General features: G+C 45.1%; 1 protein-coding gene across 1 annotated transcript in view; it reads left to right on the top strand.

Moving 5' to 3' along the window:
- Positions 1 to 21,576, top strand: part of trpn1 (transient receptor potential cation channel, subfamily N, member 1) — a 252,128-nt gene that overhangs the window by 124,447 nt on the left and 106,105 nt on the right. Inside the window, exon 4 of the mRNA XM_078216993.1 lies at positions 19,376 to 19,489. Coding sequence (XP_078073119.1) covers positions 19,376 to 19,489 — 114 coding nt within the window. The remainder of the gene's footprint in view (positions 1 to 19,375; positions 19,490 to 21,576) is intronic.

The following is a 21,576-nucleotide window of genomic DNA, read 5'->3' as shown; positions in this document are numbered from 1 at the left end:
GTCCAGAGGAGGTTCACAAGAATGATCCCAGGAATGAAAGGCTTGATGGATGAGGAGCATTTGAGGACTCTGGGTCTGTACTCGATGGAGTTTAGAGGGATGAGGGGGGGATCTCATTGAAACTTACAGAATATGAAAGCCCTGGATAGAGTGGACGTGGGGAAGATGTTTCTATTGATAGGAGAAACTAGGATCCGAGGGCACAGCCTCAGAGTAAAGGGACGGCCGTTTAGAACTGAGATGAGGAGGAATTTCTTGAGCCAGAGAGTGGTGAATCTGTGGAACTCTTTGCCACAAAAGGCTGTGGAGGGCGGGTCACTGAGTGTATTTAAGACAGACGTGGATATGTTCTTGATTGGTAAGGGGATCAAAGTTATGGGGAAAAGGCAGGAGAATGAGGTTGAGAAACATATCAGCCATGATCGAATGGTGGAGCAGACCTGATGGGCTGAATGGCCTAATTCTGCTCCTATATCTTATGGCCTTATGATGTGTTTACTCAAAATTCATTTTCTGATGGTCATCAATTTTTGTTTCAATCGATTCTGTAGTCGTGGTTTCCTGCTGAGGATTAGATATGCTCTGTTCATCAAAATCAGGGCATTCCTATTTTTTGGATAATACCAGTTTGTATCTGAACAAGGTGCGATCCTGGTTATTGCAGCCCCTCCAGTTTGACACCTTCCCGTTGCTGATCTGCTGTAGCTTTTACGGGTCTATCCAGCCGGAATTATAATCCACAATGATGAGAAATACTTTCCGTGTATGTGCTGGGCTCCCAAACACTGACAACAAGGACTTGTAACAAACAATAGATAATTCACTAACTGATCAGCTACCCTATGCTTGTGTTCTGAGGAGAAGGCTGGGCAACCATTTTTTAACCACATTATCATAGAAATCATCGTAGAAATCATAGAAACCCTACAGTACAGAAAGAGGCCATTCGGCCCATCGAGTCTGCACCGACCACAATCCCACCCAGGCCCTACCCCCATATCCCTACATATTTACCCACTAATCCCTCTAACCTACGCATCTCAGGATTCTAGGGGGCAATTTTTAGCATGACCAATCAACCTAACCCGCACATCTTTGGACTGTGGGAGAAAACCGGAGCACCCGGAGGAAACCCACGCAGACACGAGGAAAATGTGCAAACTCCACACAGACGGTGACCCGAGCCGGGAATCAAACCCAGGTCCCTGGAGCTGTGAAGCAGCAGTGCTAACCACTGTGCTACCGTGACGCCCCTGGCCCCTGGTAGCATTATTATATGACCATTCAGACGACACTTTCCCTTTGAACTCAATCTGCTCCATACCAAGTCCTTCCCTTGGATGGGAAAGGTGAGGGCGGAAATGATTCTTTCTGCTCCTGTCTGTGAATACCCCAGACCATGGGCACAATCTTACCGACTGGCACAATGAGCCGGTAAGATTGTGTATGAGACCAAAAACCTGGTTCACGCCGGGCGCAAACTGGCCTTACACGCAATCTTTCCTGCCCTGTTTTGCCGGCAAGATTGGCTTTGTGTCCAGAAAGGCCGCGGAGCTGACTTGCATGCGATTGTCTAAATTTCAATCTCAGTAACACACCTGGGATGACATCTTCTGGCCTCCTGGACGCTTCCCCCCCTCTCGCCAATGAAAATCACTGCTGGTCACTGCCACCTTCTTCCATCGGGAAAAAAATACGAAAGTCTGAGGTCACGTACCAACAGACTCAAGAACAGCTTCTTCCTGCTGCCATCAGACTTTTGAATGGACCTACCTCGCACTAAGTTGATCTTTCTCTGCACCCTAGCTATGACCGTAACACTACATTCTGCACCTTCTCCTTTCCTTCTCTATGTGGGGTATGCTTTATCTGGATAGTGCACAAGAAACAATATTTTTCACTGTATACTAATACATGTGAATAATAAATCAAATCAAATCAAATGAATTCAACAGTTGAATTTTGCCTGAACAATAATGATGTTTCGAACAAGACTAAAATACGAATCAAAGGCTCCTCATTGGAGGCTGTCTCCTCATTCCTGATAGCAGGTAATAATTTGGTCCTTGTTAGTCTTACTCGTGAGCCCCAAAGCATTTCAATAGCGGGTAAACCTTTCCTCCAGTTTTGCCTTTGCTCGGTCCGTCTGGGGCTCTCTACATTCTGGAGCAACTATGGGAGATGCTGAGGCTGATTCGAGCTTCCCATTTCCCACACTGCTTTCTTTGTTAGTTTCTGGCTGTCTTTGTGGTTTACCTGTCGGGCCTGATTACCAGGTAGGCCTCCAAGTCCTTCATGTGCTGCTGTCTGCTGCTGATGGGTCTTGCCTCAGGCTATTTCCCACTATTTTACATTGTTCTTCGGTGTGCCTGGTCATTGCTGGCACCATCTAGGTCATCTTGGAAGATGCTGGGTGTCTAACTTTAGAAGCAAGCGATCTGGCAGGAGGCAAGAATTATTTTTTAAAAGTAACCTTCACTTGCATATTCAGGCATGCACAGGATTATAAAACACTAGAGTCATAGAGGTTTACAGCAAGAAAACAGGCCCTTCGGCCCAACTTGACCATGCCGCCCCTTTTTTTAACCCCTAAGCTAATCCCGATTGCCCGCGTTTGGCCCATATCCCTCGATACCCATCTTACCCATGTAACCGTCTAAATGCTTTTTAAAAGACAAAATTGTACCCAGCTCTACTACTATCTCTGGCAGCTTGTTCCAGACACTCTGTGTGAAGAAAATGCCCCTCTGGACCCTTTTTTATCTCTCCCCTCTCACCATAAACCCATGCCCTCTAGTTTTAGACTCCCCTACCTTTGGGAAAAGATATTGACTATCTCGCTGATCTATGCCCCTCATTATTTTATAGACCACTATAAGATCACCCCTAAGCCTCCTTCGCTCCAGAGAAAAAAGTCCCAGTCTATCCAGCCTCTCCTTATAACTCAAACAATCATGTCCCAGTAGCATCCTAGTAAATCTTTTCTGCACTTTTTCTAGTTTAATAATATCCCTTCTATAATAGGGTGACCAGAACTGTACACAGTATTCCAAGTGTGGCATTACCAATGTCTTGTACAACTTCATCAAGACATCCCAACTCCTGTATTCAATGTTCTGACCAATGAAACCAAGCATGCTGAATGCCTTCTTCACCACTCTGTCCACCTGTGACTCCACTTTCAAGGAGCTATGAACCTGTACTCCGAGATCTCTTTGTTCCATAACTCTTCCCAGTGCCCTAACATTAACTGAGTAAGTCCTGCCCTGGTTCGATCAGCCAAAATGCATCACCTCGCATTTATCTAAATTAAACTCCGTCTGCCCACTGGCCCAAATGATCAAGATCCCGTTGCAATCCTATGCCACCAATCTTGGTGTTATCTGTAAACTTACTAACCAGCCTACTAAATTCTCATCCAAATCATTAATATAAATGACAAATAACAGTGGACTCAGTACCGACTCCTGAGGCACATCACTGCTCACAGGCCTCCAGTTTGAAAACAACCCTCTACAACCAACCTCTGCCTTCTGTCAAGAAGCCAATTTTATATCCATTTGGCGACCTCACCCTGGATCCTGTGAGATTTAACCTTATGCAACAACCTACCATGCTATACCCTGTCAAAGGCCTTGCTAAAGTCCATGTAGACAGCATCAATTGCACTGCCCTCATCTACCTTCTTGGTTACCCCTTCAAAAAACTCAATCAAATTTGTGAGACATGATTTTCCACTCACAAAGTCATGCTGACTGTCCCTAATCAGTCCTCGCATCTCTAAATGCCTGTAGATCCTGTCTCTCAAAATACCTTCCAACAGCTTACCCACTACAGATGTGAGGCTCACCAGCCGGTCGTTCCCAGGCTTTTCCCTGCAGCCCTTTTTAAACAAAGGCACAACATTTGCCACCCTCCAATCTTCAGGCACCCTCCAATCTTCAGTGACTAATGATGATAAGACAGAGCCACTGCTCATCTCTCAGATTCTCTCCATTTTGGGTGGCACAGTGGTTAGCACTGCTGCCTCACAGCGTCAGAGATCCGGGTTCAATTCCAGCCTCGGGTCACTGTCTGTGTGAACATTCTCCCCATGCCTGCATTGGTTTGCTCCGGTTTCTTCCCACAGTCTGAAAAGCGTGCTGGCTAAGTGCATTGACCATGCTGAATTCTCCCGCAGTATACCTGAACGGGTGCCGGAATGTGCCATGTGGCAGTCTAACATCTAATGATGCCACCAGGGATCTGGGAGACCTCCATCTCTCCATTTCCAATGGACAAGCACTCAGCAATTTGGGTGATTTTCAATTCTTCCTCCTTCATTGTAGTCACCCCCCCCCCACCCCGCACCACCTCCCCCCAACCCCCCCGTTGTGTATTCCCTTATCCTGCAAATAATTATGAGTGTGAGAGTATGATTGCGTCCAGCAAATGAAATAATGTTTGTGGAGGGTGACTGTGAGAGATGGGAGTGAGTGTTAATGACGGCTGTTCAGAAGAAGTTGCCTTGATAAAGAGGAATGAATTCGTCTGGCGAGTGCCATTGGCTGCGCCAGCATACGATGCCCGTCCCTACTTGCTCTTGAACTGAGTAGCTTTGGTAGGCCATTTCAGAGGGCAGCTCAGAGTCAACCACATTGCTGTGGGACTGGAGTCACATGTAGGCCAGACCAGGTAAGGATGGCAGATTTCCTTCCCTATAGGACATTAATGAACCAGATGGGTTTTCGCGACAATTAACGATAGTTTTTCATGGTTTGAGATGACCTCCCATTTCCAGATTTTTAAAATTATATTAAATTTACACTCCACAAGCCAGCATGTCCCCAGAGCATTTAGCCCAGGTCACTGGTTTACTAATCCAGTCACATTACAACATGCCCCCATCTCCCCCATTGTGCCCTCGATAGAAAGCCTCTGAAAATGTTGGTGAACCAAAGAATCCTCCCGAACACAGAGAAAATGCAATGAACTGTCTGAAAACCACCAGCAACCAACTCACAGCCAAACTCCTACCTCCTCAACTTGCCGAGATTCCGGCTGCATTTTATCCCACTCTAGACTGAGTTTAAATTAAAAACGTGATGGCTACCTGGCTAGGTGGCCACTGAGCCGAGCATGAAATTGCACGGGGCCATGTGAAATCCTGGTGCATCGCCTTTTTAATCGGCCTACTTGTCCCTTGTTGGCAGACATGCTTCTGACATCCTCGCGAGCCCAGTCATGTAATATCGCATGACACCATGGTGATGACGTCGGATCTCTGGGAAGGATGTCCGGTGAAGGTGCAGGGAGGGATTGGGTTGGTGGGCATGGTTAAACAACACTTATCTGGCCCTATCCATTGCTGCTCCATTGGAACCAAGCTGTGATTGGACAGCAGCGCATCACTGAATGTCAGTGACATCACAAGGTAGTCTAACATCCCATGTGCACTTCCCAGTAATTCCCAGTAACGATGGCAAATGGTAAGTTGGCCTTCATAGCGAGAGGAATTGAGTACAGGAGCAGGGATGTCTTGCTGCAATTATATAGGGCCGTGTTGAGGCCACACCTGGAATATTCTGTGCTGTTTTCGTCCTCTTATCAGAGGAAGGATGTTCTTGCTATGCGCAGAAAGCAGAGAAGGTTCACCAGACTGATTCCTGGCATGTGGTGTATGAGGAGAGATTGAGTTGGCTGGAATTGTATTTGCTGGAGTTCAGAAGAATGAGGGGAGAATCTCATAGAGACATATAAAATTCTAACAAGACATTAAGAAAGAGGATGTGTTGGAAATTTTGAATAGCATCAAGATAGATAAGTCGCCGGGACCGGATGGGATGTACCCAGGGTACTGTGGGAGGAGAGGGAACAGATTGCAGAGCCTCTGGCGATTATCTTTGCGTCGTCGATGGAGACGGGAGAGGTTCCGGAGGAGTTGAAGATTGCGGATGTGGTTCCTATATTCAAGAAAGGGAATAGGAATAGCCCAGGAAATTACCGACCGGTGAGTCTAACCTCAGTGGTTGGTGAGTCTAACCGCAGTGGTTGGTAAGTTGATGGAGAAGATCCTGGGGGACAGGATTTATGAACATTTAGAGAAGTTTAGTATGCTCAAAATCGTGCCTTACGAGCCTGGTGGAACCATAGAACCATAGAAAATTACAGCTCAGAAACAGGCCTTTTGGCCCTTCTTGTCTGTGCCGAACCATTTTTTGCCTAGTCCCACTGACCTGCACCTGGACCATATCCCTCCACACCCCTCTCATCCATGAACCCGTCCAAGTTTTTCTTAAATGTAAAAGTGACCCCGCATTTACCGCTTTATCCGGCAGCTCATTCCATACTCCCACCACTCTCTGCGTGAAGAAGCCCCCCCTAATATTCACTTTAAACTTTTCTCCTTTCACCCTTAACCCATGCCCTCTGGTTTTTTTCTCCCCTAGCCTCAGTGGAAAAAGCCTGCTTGCATTCACTCTATCTATACCCATCAAAATCTTATACACCTCTATCAAATCTCCCCTCAATCTTCTACGCTCCAGGGAATAAAGTCCCAACCTATTCAATCTCTCTCTGTAACTCAGCTTCTCAAGTCCCGGCAACATCCTTGTGAACCTTCTCTGCACTCTTTCAACCTTATTTACATCCTTCCTGTAACTAGGTGACCAAAACTGTACACAATACTCCAAATTCGGCCTCACCAATGCCTTATATAACCTTACCATAACACTCCAACTTTTATACTCGATACTCCGATTTATAAAGGCCAATGTACCAAAGGCACTCTTTACGACCCTATCCACCTGTGACGTCACTTTTAGGGAATTCTGTACCTGTATTCCCAGATCCCTCTGTTCAACTGCACTCTTCAGAGTCCTACCATTTACCCTGTATGTTCTACTTTGGTTTGTCCTTCCAAAGTGCAATATCTCACACTTGTCTGCGTTAAATTCCATTTGCCATTTTTGAGCCCATTTTTCTAGTTGGTCCAAATCCCTCTACAAGCTTTGAAAACCTTCCTCACTGTCCACTACACCCCCAATCTTTGTATCATCAGCAAACTTGCTGATCCAATTTACCACATTATCATCCAGATCATTGATATAGATGACAAACAACAATGGACCCAACACCGATCCCTGCGGCACACTACTAGTCACAGGCCTCCACTCAGAGAAGCAATCCTCCACAACCACTCTCTGGCTTCTTCCATTGAGCCAGTGTCTAATCCAATTTACTACCTCCCCATGTATATCTAGCGACTGAACCTTCCTAACTAACCTCCCATGAGGGACCTTGTCGAAGGCCTTGCTGAAATCCAGGTAGACAACATCCACCGCCTTCCCTTCATCCACTTTCCTGGTAACCTCCTCGAAAAACTCTAATAGATTGGTCAAACATGACCTACCACACACAAAGCCATGTTGACTCTCCCTAATAAGTCCCTGTCTATCCAAATATTTGTAGATCCTATCCCTTATCACACCTTCCAATAACTTGCCCACCACCGACGTCAAACCTACTGGCCTATAATTTCCCAGATTTCTTTTGGAACCTTTTTTAAACAACGGAACAACATGAGCCACCCTCCAATCATCCGGCACCTCCCCCGTGAATACTGACATTTTAAATATGTCTGCCAGGGCCCCTGCAAGTTCAACACTAGCTTCCCTCAAGGTCCGTGGGAATACCCTGTCCGGTCCTGGGGATTTATCCACTCTGATTTGCCTCAAGACAGCAAGCACCTCCTCCCCTTTAATCTGTAAAGGTTCCATGACCTCCCTACCAGTTTGCCCTATTTCCGTAGACTCCATGCCCGTTTCCTCAGTAAATACGGATGCAAAAAAACCATTTAGTATCTCCCCCATCTCTTTTGGGTCCATACACAGTCTAACACTCTGGTCTTCAAGAGGACCAATTTTATCCCTCACTATCCTTTTGCTCCTAACATACCTATAGAAGCTCTTTGGATTTTCCTTCACTCTGTCTGCCAAAGCAACCTCATGTCTTCTTTTAGCCCTCCTGATTTCCCTCTTAAGTAGCTTCTTGCACTTTTTATACTCATCGAGCATCTGATCTGTTCCTTGCTGCCTGTACATTTCATACAACTCTCTCTTCCTCTTAATCAGTGTTACAATCTCCCTCGAGAACCAAGGTTCCTTATTCCTATTTACTTTGCCTTTAATCCTGACAGGAACATACAAACTCTGCACTCTCAAAATTTCTTCTTTGAAGGCCTCCCACTTTCCATTTACATCCTTACCAGAGAACAGCCTGTGCCAATCCACACTTCCCAGATCCCTTCTCATTTCATCAAATTTGGCCTTTTTCCAGTTCAGAACTTCATCCCGAGGACCAGATCTATCCTGATCCACGATCAGGTTGAAACTAATGGCATTATGATCACTGGATCCAAGTGTTCCCTCACACTCACATCCATCACCTGCCCTAACTCATTTCCCAATAGGAGATCCAATATCGCATCCTCTCTAGTTGGCACCTCTATATACTGATGTAGAAAATTATCCTGAACACATTTTACAAACTCTACCCCGTCTAAACCTTTAACAGTATGCGAGTCCCAATCTATATGTGGAAAATTAAAATCCCCTACTATCACAACTTTGTGTTTCTTGCAGTTGTCAGCTATCTCTCCGCTGATTTGCTCCTCCAATTCTCGCTGACTATTGAGTGGTCTATAATACAAGCCCATTAATGTGGTCATACCTTTCCTGTTTCTCAGCTCCACCCATAGGGCCTCTGTAGACAAGCTCCTTAATCTATCCTGCCTGAGTACCGCTGTAACATTTTCCCTGACCAACAATGCCACCCCCCACCTTTTATCCCTCTGCCTCTATCCCGCCTGAAACATTGGAACCCAGGAACATTGAGCTGCCAGTCCTGCCCCTCCTGTAGCCAAGTTTCACTAATGGCTATAATGTCATATTTCCATGTGTCTATCCACGCCTTCAGCTCATCTGCCTTCCCCACAATACTCCTGGCATTGAAATAGACACACCTCAAAAGATTATTTCCACCACACTCTACCCTTCCATTTGTGATTTTGCTTGAACTAACCTGTCTTTTTACCCCTGCTCCACTATCTGCTCTGGCACTTTGGTTCCCATCCCCCTGCAAATCTAGTTTAAACGCTCCCCAATAATACTAGCAAATCTCCCTGCAAGTATATTGGTCCCCTTGTAGTTTAGGTGTAACCCGTCTCTCTTGTACAGGTCCCACCTGCCCCAGAAGAGGTCCCAATGATCCAAGAATTGGAAACCCTGCCCCCTGCACCAGTTCCTCAGCCACGTGTTCATCCGCCCAAGCATCCTACTCCTGCCCTCACTGGCATGTGGCTCAGGTAGCAGTCCTGAGATTACTACCCTCGGGGTCCTGCTTTTTAACTTCCTTCCAAGCTCTTTGTACTCACTCTTTAGGACCTCCTCACTCTTCCTTCCCACGTCATTGGTACCGATGTGTACCACGACATCTGGCTGATCACCTTCCCTCTTTAGAACGCTGTGCACGCGATCAGAAACATCGCTGACCTTGGCACCTGGGAGGCAACAAACCATGCGGGAGTCTCTGTCCCGACCACAGAATCTCCTGTCTGTACCTCTGACCATTGAGTCCCCTATCACTACTGCTCTCCTCTTCTTCATCCCACCCTTTTGCGCTGTAGAACCAGACTCAGTATCAGAGTTCCGGCTGTCGCAGCTTGTCCCAGGTAAAGCATCTGCCACAACAGTATCCAATTCAGTATACCTGTTGTGGAGGGGTATGTCCACAGGGGAACCCTGCTCTGCCTATCCTTTCACACTGCCATTTCCTCTCCTTACAGTAACCCAATTTCCTGTGCTCTGCTGCTTAGGTGTAACTATCTCCCTAAAGCTACTGTCTATATACGTCTCATTCTCCCGAATTAGATGGAGGTCATCAAGCTCCTTCTCCAGTTCCCTAACACGCTTTGCTAGCAGCTGCAGCTGAATGCATCTTTTGCAGGTGCTGTCGTCAGGGATACCGGAGGTCTCCCTGATCTCCCACATCCTGCAAGAGGAGCATTCCAACATCTTGCCTGGCATGTTTTTTTTTACTCTGGGGAAATACAGGAATAAACCTTCTGAAAAAGAAAAAAAAACCTACTCTCGCCTCTGCCTGTTCTCGCCAAAGCCCATTTTGAGCCAAAGCCCTTCAGCTCTCACTCTGCCCCCTGCTCACTCTGCTGCCCACTAACGACGCTGCCCGCTCAAAGGTGCGGCCTACTTTTAAAACCTCCAAAACCTTCCCAGGCTGCTGCTGGGCCTACTTCCTGTTTTGAAAAAAAACCTCCGATTTGTTTCACAAATTTAACTGAAAAATAAATAAAATAAATATAATGCACAAACAAGCTCCCTTACCCTCAGCCTGCTCCTGTGGAACAGGTGGAGTTCTTTAAAAATGTGACTAAACACATTGACGAAGGAAAAGCGGTAGATGTGGTTTACATGGACTTCAGCAAGGCATTCGATAAGGTCCCCCATGCAAGATTTCTCGGGAAAGTGAGAGGGCATGGGATCCAAGGGGCTGTTGCCTTGTGGATCCAGAACTGACTTGCCTGCAGAAGGCAGAGAATGGTTGTAGACGGGTCTTTTTCTGAATGGAGGTCGGTCACCAGTGGAGTACCCCAGGGATCTGTTCTGGGACCCTTGCTGTTTGTCATTTTCATAAATGACCTGGATGAGGAAGTGGAGGGATGGGTTGGTAAGTTTTCCGACGACACGAAGGTTGGTGGTGTTGTGGATAGGTTGGAGGGATGTCAGAAGCTGCAGCGTGACATAGATAGGATGCAAGACTGGGCGGAGAAGTGACAGATGGACTTCAACCCGGATAAATATGTAGTGGTCCATTTTGGCAGGTCAAATGGGATGAAGGAGTATAATATCAAGGGTAAGACTCTTAGCAGTGTAGAGGATCAGAAGGACCTTGGGGTCCGGGTCCATAGGACACATAAATCGGCCTCGCAGGTAGAGGAGGTGGTTAAGAAGGCGCATGGTGTGCTGGCCTTCATCAATCGAGGGATTGAGTTTAGGAGTTGGGAGATAATGATGCAGCTATATAAAACCCTTGTCAGACCCCACTTGGAGTACTGTGCTCAGTTCTGGTCGCTTCATTACAGGAGGGATGTGGAAATGATTGAAAGGGTGCAGAGAAGATTTACAAGGATGTTGCCTGGATTGGTTGGCATGCCTTATGAGGATAGGCTGAGGGAGCTCGGTCTTTTCTCCTTGGAGAGACGAAGGATGAGAGGTAACCTGATAGAGGTGTACAAGATGTTGAGAGGTATAGATCGGGTGGATTCTCGGAGGCTTTTTCCCAGGGCTGAAATGGCTGCTACGAGAGGACACAGGTTTAAGGTGCTGGGGAGTAGGTACAGAGGAGATGTCAGGGGTAAGTTTTTCACTCAGAGGGTGGTGGGTGAGTGGAATCGGCTGCCATCAGTGGTGGTGGAGGCAAACTCGATAGGGTCTTTTAAGAGACTTCTGGGTGAGTACATGGAACTTAATAGGATTGAGGGTTATAGGTAAGCCTATATATAAGCCTAGGTAGGTAGGGACATGACCGGCGCAACTTGTGGGCCGAAGGGCCAGTTTGTGCTGTATTTTTTCTATGTTCTATGTTCTAAGACTAGACAGGGTAGATGCAGGAAGAACCTTTTGGATGGTGGGGATGTCCAGAACCAGTGATCATTGTCTAAGGATATGGGGTAAACCTTTGAGGAGTGAGATGAGAAATTCTTTCACCCAGAGAGTGGTAAGCCTTTGAAATTTGCTGCAACAGAAAGCAGTTGAGGCCAAAACACAGTATGTTATCAAGAAGCAGTTAGATATAGCTCTTGGGGTGAAGCAACTCAAAGGATATGAGGAAGGGCAGGATCAGGCTATTGAGTTGGATGATCAGCCATGATTAAAGTGAATGGAGAGGCTCGATGGGCCGAATGGCCTACTGCTCCTATTTTCTATGATTGCGATTGGATAGTAATCAAGTAACAAGCAGGGACCTTGGTTGTTCTTTCCCTTTCCTAATTCTGGAGATTCCAACTGATTTGAATTTCCTATCTGAGATATCTGGCCCGTCAGGAGCCGAATGAGGTGGAGCAGTTTGTATGATCGTATTGCAACACTGACGGCTGCCCACAGAATTTTTTTCTTTATTCATTCATGAGGCATGGGCGTCGCTGGCTGGCCAACATTTTTTTTCCCATCCCTCTTAGTTGCCCTCGTTCAGAGGGCAGTTGAGAGTCAACCACATTGCTATATGGCTCTGGAGTCACATGCAGGCCAGACCAGGTAAGGACGGCAGATTTCCTTCCCCAAAGGACATTAGTGAACCAGATGGGTTCTTCCGACAATCGACAATGGTTTCAGAATGAATGGGAACAAAAAAAATATAAGAACTCTAATTCAAAATAGTTAATTAAAGATCAGTAAATAAGGATCTCGGAAAACGTTAGATTGAAAACAAGATACACAATGTTTATTTGAAGCTGATTCAAATCGCTGCGAAATATGAAACAAGACGTTTACAAGGAGGACCTTGACAAGAGCAATGCAAATGTCTTCACAAAATTAGTAAGATTTTTTTTGTTGATCAATGAAGTATGTTGATCAATGTTTAACATCTTCTTTTTCTCCTCTTTGGCAATCTTCTGATGTGCCGCCTCCTTCGATACGTTTTTGACCGGTCCCTTTTACATACATGCAGGCGGCGCAGATGCCTCCTCCGTAAATAGCAAGCTTCTTGTTTCTTTTTTGGCTTACAGCTTCCCATTATTGTGCCCCTCACGTGTCTTTTTGCTTCTTGTCTCGCAGTATTTTTTTTGTTTTATTGACTTTTTAACATCTGTCACAGCTTATAATATATGAGGCATCGATTATGATGTGGAGTTTTGTGAGCTTTCACTACCTTGTAAGGGATTGGCGACAAGCAGTGGGCAGCACTGACTGTGATGTAGACAAGGCATCGACTGCCTTATAAGGTGTTGTTCACAACTTGGATCTATTATCTGTTTTGAGTTTAGTAAAGCAGGGGATTTTAACCCTGGCACCAGAACACCTTGCGCTACCAACATTCCCGAGATTAACTATCAGACAAGCAGCAGCAGAGTAAACCTCTCTCTAGTTATCCTGAGGCTCATTGCACATATTTCTATAAACCCCACAAAATGCCATTATTACCTTTGAATTACATCATCAATTTGATGCCAAATTAGGGGCTGTTTTGTATTGTGGGCTCATCTTCAGTCAGAAACAGCTTGAAGATACATACCTCACAGAAGACCCGCATAACCAGTCAAACGCAGACTCCCATCATTCCGGACTGCTTGCAAACTGGTTTCCAGAGTTGGAAGGACATTCAGTTGACTTGGCAATGCCCTTCACTATTTTACGCACATTGGTACTCTTGGGTAGGGGAGTTTGTCATCTTGTGCCACTTAGTCTACTTCTAGTTCTGGTAACAAATATACCTAATAGATCTTTATGAAACATCCATCTGACAGATTGCCAAAACCCAAAGGGAAATAGCCATGATGTGGAGATGCCGGCATTGGACTGGGGTGGGGACGTATGAAGTCTCACAACACCAGGTTAAAGTCCAGCAGGTTTATTTGGAATCACAAACTTTCTGAGTGCTGCTCCTTCATCAGATGAGTGACTCACCTGATGAAGGAGCAGTGCTCTGAAAGCTCATGATTTCAAATAAACCTTTTGGACTTTAACCTGGTGTTGTGAGACTTCTTACAAAGGGAAGTAAGGTAGATTCTGGCATTTCAACTCTGGGACCTGGGTTCACCTGGAGTTTCCAACCCTGTTGACGAAGCATACAGATATTGCACACACATTCTGCAGGAATAATGCTATGCCCGAATCAAATAGTACATTCCTTTTTTTTATTTGTAGAATCTCATAGCACAGAAGGTGGCCGTTTGGCCCATCACGCCTGCCATTTGAAGGGACGGAATTTTCCCATCCTGCCAGCCGCAGGAACCGTAGCAGGTGGGACAGAAAGTTTGGTGGACCACTTAAAGGTCTGTTGACCTTGGGCAGGAATTTTCATTCTTGGGGAACCTGCGGCCAGAAAATCCCACCCAAGTGTCCACTCGGGAAGAGTGATCATAGCATGCTAGAATTTCAAATTAAGTTTGAGGGCAAGAAATTAGCATTTTGGAGTTAAAGAAGGGTAATTACAAAGGTATGAGGACAGATTTGGCCCTAGTGAACTGGGTAGGAAGAGTAAAAGGTAGGACAGTTGATGAACAGTGGCAGATATTTAAGGAGATATTCAAGTCCTCCCAACTAAAATGTATTCCAGAGAGGAGGAAAGGTGTAAGAGGGAGGGAAAGACTTCCATGGCTTAGCAAGGGAGTTAAGGATAACATAAAGACAAAAGCGAAGGCATTCCTTATTGCAAAGATCAGAGGCACACTAGAAGATTGGGAAGCTTTTAAAGGTCAACAAAGGGTCACTAAAAAAGTATTAAAAAGAGAAAAATCAAATTATGAAAGAAAACTCGCGCAAAATATAAACGGGTAGCAAAAGCTTCAAGAAGTATATAAAGAGGAAGAAAGTAGCTAAAGGGGATGTTGGTCCCTTGGAAGATGAGGCTGGGGAGTTAATGGTGAGGAACACAGAAATGGCTGCGACACTAAATCAATATTTTGCCTCAGTTTTCACGGTAGAGGACACTAGTACCATCCCAATAGTAACAGAAAATGCAGCGGGTATAGAAAGGGAGGAACTTACTATCATCATCACGAGGGAAAGAGTACTGAGAAAATCATTGGAATGAAGGCAGGCAAGTCCCCAGAGCCTGAGGGTCTATGTCTTGTGTCTTAAAAGAGATAGTGAATCCATTGATTACAATATTCCAAAATTCCCTGGATATGGGAAAGGTTCTGGTGGATTGGAAAAATGTCAATATAATGCTGTCATTCGAAAAGGGAGTGAGACAAAATGTACAAAACTATAGGCCAATTAGTTTAACATCCATCATTGGGAAATTGTTTGAATCCATTATAAAGGAAGTAATAAAAGGACATTTAGAAAGTCAAAGTCAAAATGCAATCCATCAGAGTCAGAATGGTTTTATGAAAGGTTAATCATGTTTGACTAATTTGTTTGAATTCTTCAAAGATATAACAAGCGAGGTGGATAATGGGGATCCTGTAGATGTAGTATATCTGGACTTCCAGAAGGCACTTGATAAGGTGCCACACAAAAGCACAAGATTAGTTCACATGGGATATGGGTGATTTATTAGCTTGGATCGTGGATTGGCTAACCAACAGAAAGCAGAAAGTCAGGATAAATGGATCTTTTTCTGGCTGGCAAGAAGCAATTGGTGGGATACCACAGGATTCAATCCTCAGGCCTCAACTATTTACAATCTATATTCATTACTTGGATGCAAGTGTAGTGGTTTAGTTTATTTATTATTGTCACAAGGAGGCTTACATCAACACTGCAGTGAAGTTACTGTGAAAATCCCCTTGCCGCCACACTCCATTGCTTATTCAGGTACACTGAGGGAGAATTTAGCATTGCCAATACATCTAACCAGCACGTCTTTCGGACTGTGGGAAGAAACTGGAGCACCCAGAGGAAACCCACGCAGACACTGGGAGAAAGTGAAAACTCCACACAGTGACCCAAGTCAGGAATCGAATCTGGGTCCGTGGCGCTGTGAGGCAGCAGTGCTAACCAACGTGCCGTCTGTAGGGAGTAGGGATTCCAGCATTCTTTCCCACCACCCTTGTTAAGTTGACTAGCCTAAAGCTCCCAGAACATGATCTGTCCCCTTCTTAAATACAGGTATTATATTAGCTATCTGCCAGTCCTAATGGATTAACATTTGTAATAGTGCCCCTGCAACCTTCCCTTAGATTTGTTTAAAATGCCCGGATGTAATGCATCCAGACATGGCATCTGGTGGTACCATAGCCAAATTTGCAGATGACACTAAAATAGGTGGGATTGTAAGTTGCAATAATGAAATAAGAAATTTACAAATGGACATGGATAGGTTAAGTGAACTGGGCAAAATTTGGCAGATGGAGTTCAATGTGGATAAGGGTGAGGTTATCCATTTTGGTCAGAAAAATACAAAGGCAAATTATTATCTAAATGGAAAGAAAATTCGGAGTGCTTCAGTGCAGAGGGATCTGGGTGTCCTCATGCATGAATCACAGAAAACCAGTATGCAGGTAGAGCAGGTAGTAAGGAAGGCAAATAGAATGTTGGCATTTATTGCTAAAGAAATAGAATGTAAAAGAAGTGAAGTGTTACTGCTACTGTACAAAGCATTATTGAGACCGCACTTAGAATATTGTGATGTGGAGATGCCGGCGTTGGACTGGGGTGGGCACAGTAAGAAGTCTCACAATGCCAGGTTAAAGTTCAACAGGTTTATTTGGAATCACAAGCTTTCGGAGCACTGCTTCTTCGTCAGGTGAGTCTATTGTGTGCAGTTTTCATCATCTTGCTTGTAGTTGCATTGCAGGCAGCTCAGAGGAGGTTCACCAAGATTGATTCCAGAAACGAGGGGTTTGTCTTATGAAGAGAAAATGGGCAAGTTAGGCCTTTGCTCCCTGGAGTTTAGAAGAATGAGAGGAGATCTAATTGAGGTGTAAAAGATGATAAGGGGGATTGACAAAGTAGACGTGGAAATGATGTTTTCTCTAGTAGGACAATCTGGAACAAGAGGTCAAATTTTTAGGATAAGTGATAGCAAATTTAAAACAGAGATGAAGAGAAATACTTCTCCCAAAGGGTGATGAATCTATGGAATTCACTACCGCAGTGTGGTGGATGCCGGGACTTTGAGGTTAATTGTTAATTAGTAAGGTTTTGAAGGGTTACGGTGAATGGGCAGGAAAGTGGAGCTGAGGCCAAAATAAGATCAGCCATGATCATATTAAAATGGCGGAGCAGGTTCGAGGGGCTAAATGACCTACTCCTGCTCTTAGTTCTTATGTTCTTTTGACCTGGACAACATTCAGCCTTGGGTTGATAAGTGGCAAGTAACATTTGAGCCGCACAACTGCCTATCTTCCTACAAGAGAGAATCTAAGCATCACCCCTTGACAGTCAATGGCATTTTCTCTGAAATCTCCACTATCAAAATCCTGGGGGTTTGCATTGACCAGAAACAACTGGAGTTGCCATATAAATACTGTGTGCCGAAGAGCAGGTCAAAGGCTAGGAATACTGCAGCGAGTAACTAATGTCCTGAGCAGCCGCCTCCCCCCCTCAAAGCCTGTCCACTATCTACAAGGCACAAGTCTGGAATGTGATGGAAACTCTCTACTTGCCTGGATGAGTGCAGCTCCAACAACACTCAAGAATCTTGACATCGTTTCTCAAGGACATATTCTCTCCCTAGTTACTCTTTTGCCCTTTATATATTTGTAGAACCTCTTTGGATTCCCCTTTGCCTTATCTGCCAAAGCAATTGCATGTCCCCTTTTCCCCCTCTTGATTTCTCTCTTAACACTATTCCAACACCCTCTATACTCTTCAAGGGATCCACTTGATCCCAGCTGCCTATGCATGCCATTTGCCTCCTTCTTCTTTTGACCAGGGCGTCAATATCTCAAGTCATCCAGGGTTCCCTACTTTTACCAGCCTTGCCCTTAACTCTAAAAGGAATGTGCTTACCCTGAACCCTGATTAACACAATTCTGAAAGCCTCCCACTTACCAGCCCTCCCTTTACATGCCATTAGACTCCCCTAATCAACTTTTGAAAGTTTTTGTCTGATACCATCAAAATTGACCTTGCCCCAATTCAGAATTTTAACTTTGGGCTAGATCTATCATTCTCCATAGCTATCTTAAAACTAATGGAATTATGGTCCCTCACAATCCTATAGGTCTCAATAAAGTCACCCCTCATTCTTCTAAACTCCAATGAGTACTGGCCCAACCTAATCAAGCTCACCTCATAAGAAAATTCCTCCATTCTCGGGATCAACCTAGTGAACCTTCTCTGGAACGACTCCAATGCCAGTATATCTTTCCTTAGATATACCATCAGAAAAACATTTATTCACCACTACATGCTGTTTCATACTCAGTCAATTCTGTCTCCAAGTTACCACTGTCCCTTTAATCCCAAGAGCTCTGCTTATTCAATGTAATTATATAGTACTTTCCAAAATGCTTTTTGAAAGTCCACATATGTGACATCTACTTCAACAACCCTCATAGCCCTGAATTCCCTCATCAAAGAACTCAATGAGTTCAGTCAGGCACAAATCCATATTGACTGTCCCTTATTTAACTCAAGCTTCACCAAGCGAGAATTTAATTTGGCCCATGCCAATGATCTGTAGTAGTTTACCCACTACTGACTGACAGTTAAGCCAGTTGACCTGTAGTTACCCAGATTGTAGGAGTTCTTGTGGTGCAGGGATAGTGCACATCTCCAGGACTTGTTGGCCATGGAAGGAGTGTTCAAGCCATTGAGTTTTCAATGTACTGATAATGAACCTGGGAGTCCTTCCAGCACCTCCCCACCATTTGCCAAAGGGAAAAAGAGTGGGCGGGATTCTCAGGCCGCGCTCACCCCAGAGAGTCCTGCCCGAGGTCAATGGAGGTTTGCGTGGTCCACCCCCCGCTCGCCATGGCGGGATGGGAGCATTTCCCCCAGTGAGTCTGACGATACACTTAAAAAAGCACAGGTTTATTGCTCTCCCCTTTCTCCAGTCCCATGTGCAAGGAGGATTGAACGGTTTAATTCGGAGTTTCTGCTCTCTCCACCCTGGATTTCCTCAGCAAGATAGAACACATTCTTACCCTTGAATGATGCCAATCAAATTAACACCTCACTTCTATCTATTTTTATCCTATTTCCCTATCTCTTATCCGCTACTGCGACATTCACTTCATTCTCATGTGTTTTGATGCAAAATACTCATCGTCTTCTTTCTCTGTAAGATGATTTTGTTTTTTGTCCCTAACTAGTGTCATCAATCATTTAACTACCCTTTTGCTTTGGAAATGTTATTAAAAATGTTTAAGTTCCTTTTTTATGTTAGAGGCAAGAGGTGGCATTTCCCAGAGGCAAGTGCCACCCTCACTCAAATAAGCACCTCCTATCCACAGTGATTCCCCCTCCCAACTCCATTCCCTTAACCGTGCCCCCATATCCCTTTCATCACTCCCATCTCTCCACAGCGAGACTATCAAGGCTAATTTTACTGACATAGGATTCAAATTACATAACTTTCCCCATGTTTTTATGAAGAATAATTATGTGGTAAATGGGGGAATAAGTGAGGGAAATGGGGCTGTATCAGTGGCCTCCTCAGGATAGATGCACTGTCAATTCTCACTGCATTTTTCCTTGCTTTTCAGCACAAGGATCAGTTGCCTCTCCACTATGCAGCTAGTCGACCCAGTGGGGCGCTTAGCATTGTTCAGACGCTGCTGAAGTCCTCAAACAAAGATGCTCGATTGATACAAGATAAGGTAGGTGTTGGACAATTTTCATCACTATGGGCTGCATTCTAACAGTCATTCACAAAGGGAGTCATATGTAGGCCACACCAGGTAAGGATGGCAGATTTCTTTCCTGTTAAAGATCCAGTTGGTGCTTTTTACAACAATCGACAATTGTTTCATGGCCATCATGAGACTTTTAATTCCAGATTTTTATTTAATTCACCATCTGCCATGGTGGGATTCGAGCCCAGGTCCCCAGAACATCACCCTGGGTCTCCGGATTATTAGTCCAGTGACAATACCATTACGACGCTGCCTTCTCGAGCTTGCGTGGTAATGGCCTCACAGAACTGGCTATGACAATTCTTGATGAAGAGGTGTGCTCGCTGTTATGTAAGGGCAGCGCCAGCTGTGGTGCACTGTAAAACTGGCATTACGAGCAGCCTTCTTTCTCAGCCTCCCCTCAGATATGTTGCTGTGCTGTCCCATGATGTGGGACAACCCAGCATGCAGAGGATGTTTCCACTAGTAGGAAAAACTAGAACCAGAGGGCACAACCTCAGACTAAAGGGACAATCCTTTAAAACAGAGATGAGGAGGAATTTCTTCAGCCAGAGAGTGGCGAATCTGTGGAACTCTTTGCCACAGAAGGCTGTGGAGACCAGACCATTGAGTGTCTTTAAGACAGAGATAGATAGGTTCTTGATTAATAAGGGGATCAGGGGTTATGGGGAAAAGGCAGGAGAATGGGGATGAGAAAAATATGAATGGCAGAGCAGACTCGATGGGCCAAGTAGCCTAATTCTGCTCCTATGTCTTATGGTCTTATGATTAATAAGGGGATCAGGCGTTATGGGGAAAAGGCAGGAGAATGGGGATGAGAAAAGTATCAGCCATGATTGAATGGCGGAGCAGACACGATGGGCCGAATGGCCTAATTCTGCTCCTATGTCTTATGGTCTTATGGGTTTTCTGGAGTGGAAAGCTGGGCCACTCCCTCACAGCTTTCTCATTCTGCGCCACCTCCACTTCACTGACCATCAAACAGACATTGCATCAACTCCTGGCAAACCATCAGTGCTTTCTCCAGTTCAGATGAAAGGTCATCGATCTCTTTCCCTCTCCCCAGATGATGTCTGACAATTAATTAATCGCTCCTCAAGTTGATTTGGCCGTTTGATCTGTCCCGGGTAACTCAAGATGTGAAAAGATATCACAGAATCACAGAATTGTTGGAGCAGAGAGGAGGCCATTCGGCCCATCGTAACTGCGCCAGCGCTCCAAAGGAGCAATTCATTAGTGCCATTCTCCTTCCTTTTCTGAGTAACCCTGCACATTCTTACTTTATAGATTACAGTCCAGTTCCCTTTGGACTGTTTCAGTGGTTTAGCTCAGCTGGCTGGACAGCTGGTGAGCAATACCAACAGTGCAGGTTCAATTCCCACACCGCCTGAGCTGGAGTGATCCTCAGATTGAATCACCACCAATCAGCTCTCCTCCTCAAAGGGCCTATGGTCATCTGGGGCTATGGCGACTTTATATTTTTAACCTTTGCTTCAGTTGAGCCTGTTTCTATCACACTCCCAGACTGTACATTCCAGACCTTAACCACTCGCTGTCCCTTTCGCTTCTTTTGTCAATTTAAATCTGTGTCCCTTTGTCCTTGATCCTTTAATGAGTGGGATCAGTTTCTCCCTATTTACTGTGTCTGGACTCCTCATGATTTTGAGTATCTCTATCAAATGGCTTCTGTTTCCCAAGGAAAACATTTCCAACTTCCCTAATAAATCATTCTCGAGAATTGTTCTGCACTCTCTCCAATGCACTCGCATCTTTCCTAAAGTGTAATGCCCAGAACTGGATGCAGTACTCCAACTGAGGCCAAACCAGTGTCTTATACAAGTTCAACATAACTTCCTTGCTCTGTCTGTGTGGAGTTTGCACATTCTCCTCGTGTCTGCGTGGGTTTCCTCCGGGTGCTCCGGTTTCCTCCCACAGTCCAAAGATGTGCGGGTTAGGTTGATTGGCCAGGTTAAAAATTGCCCCTTAGAGTCCTGGGATGCGTAGGTTAGAGGGATTAGCGGGTAAATATGTGGGGATAGGTAGGGCCTGGG

The sequence above is a fragment of the Mustelus asterias genome, chromosome 7 (genome assembly GCF_964213995.1).
Source record: "Mustelus asterias chromosome 7, sMusAst1.hap1.1, whole genome shotgun sequence".
NCBI lineage: Eukaryota > Metazoa > Chordata > Chondrichthyes > Carcharhiniformes > Triakidae > Mustelus > Mustelus asterias.
Note: the sequence above shows the minus strand (reverse complement) of the source record. Positions and strands in the feature narration are given on the sequence as shown.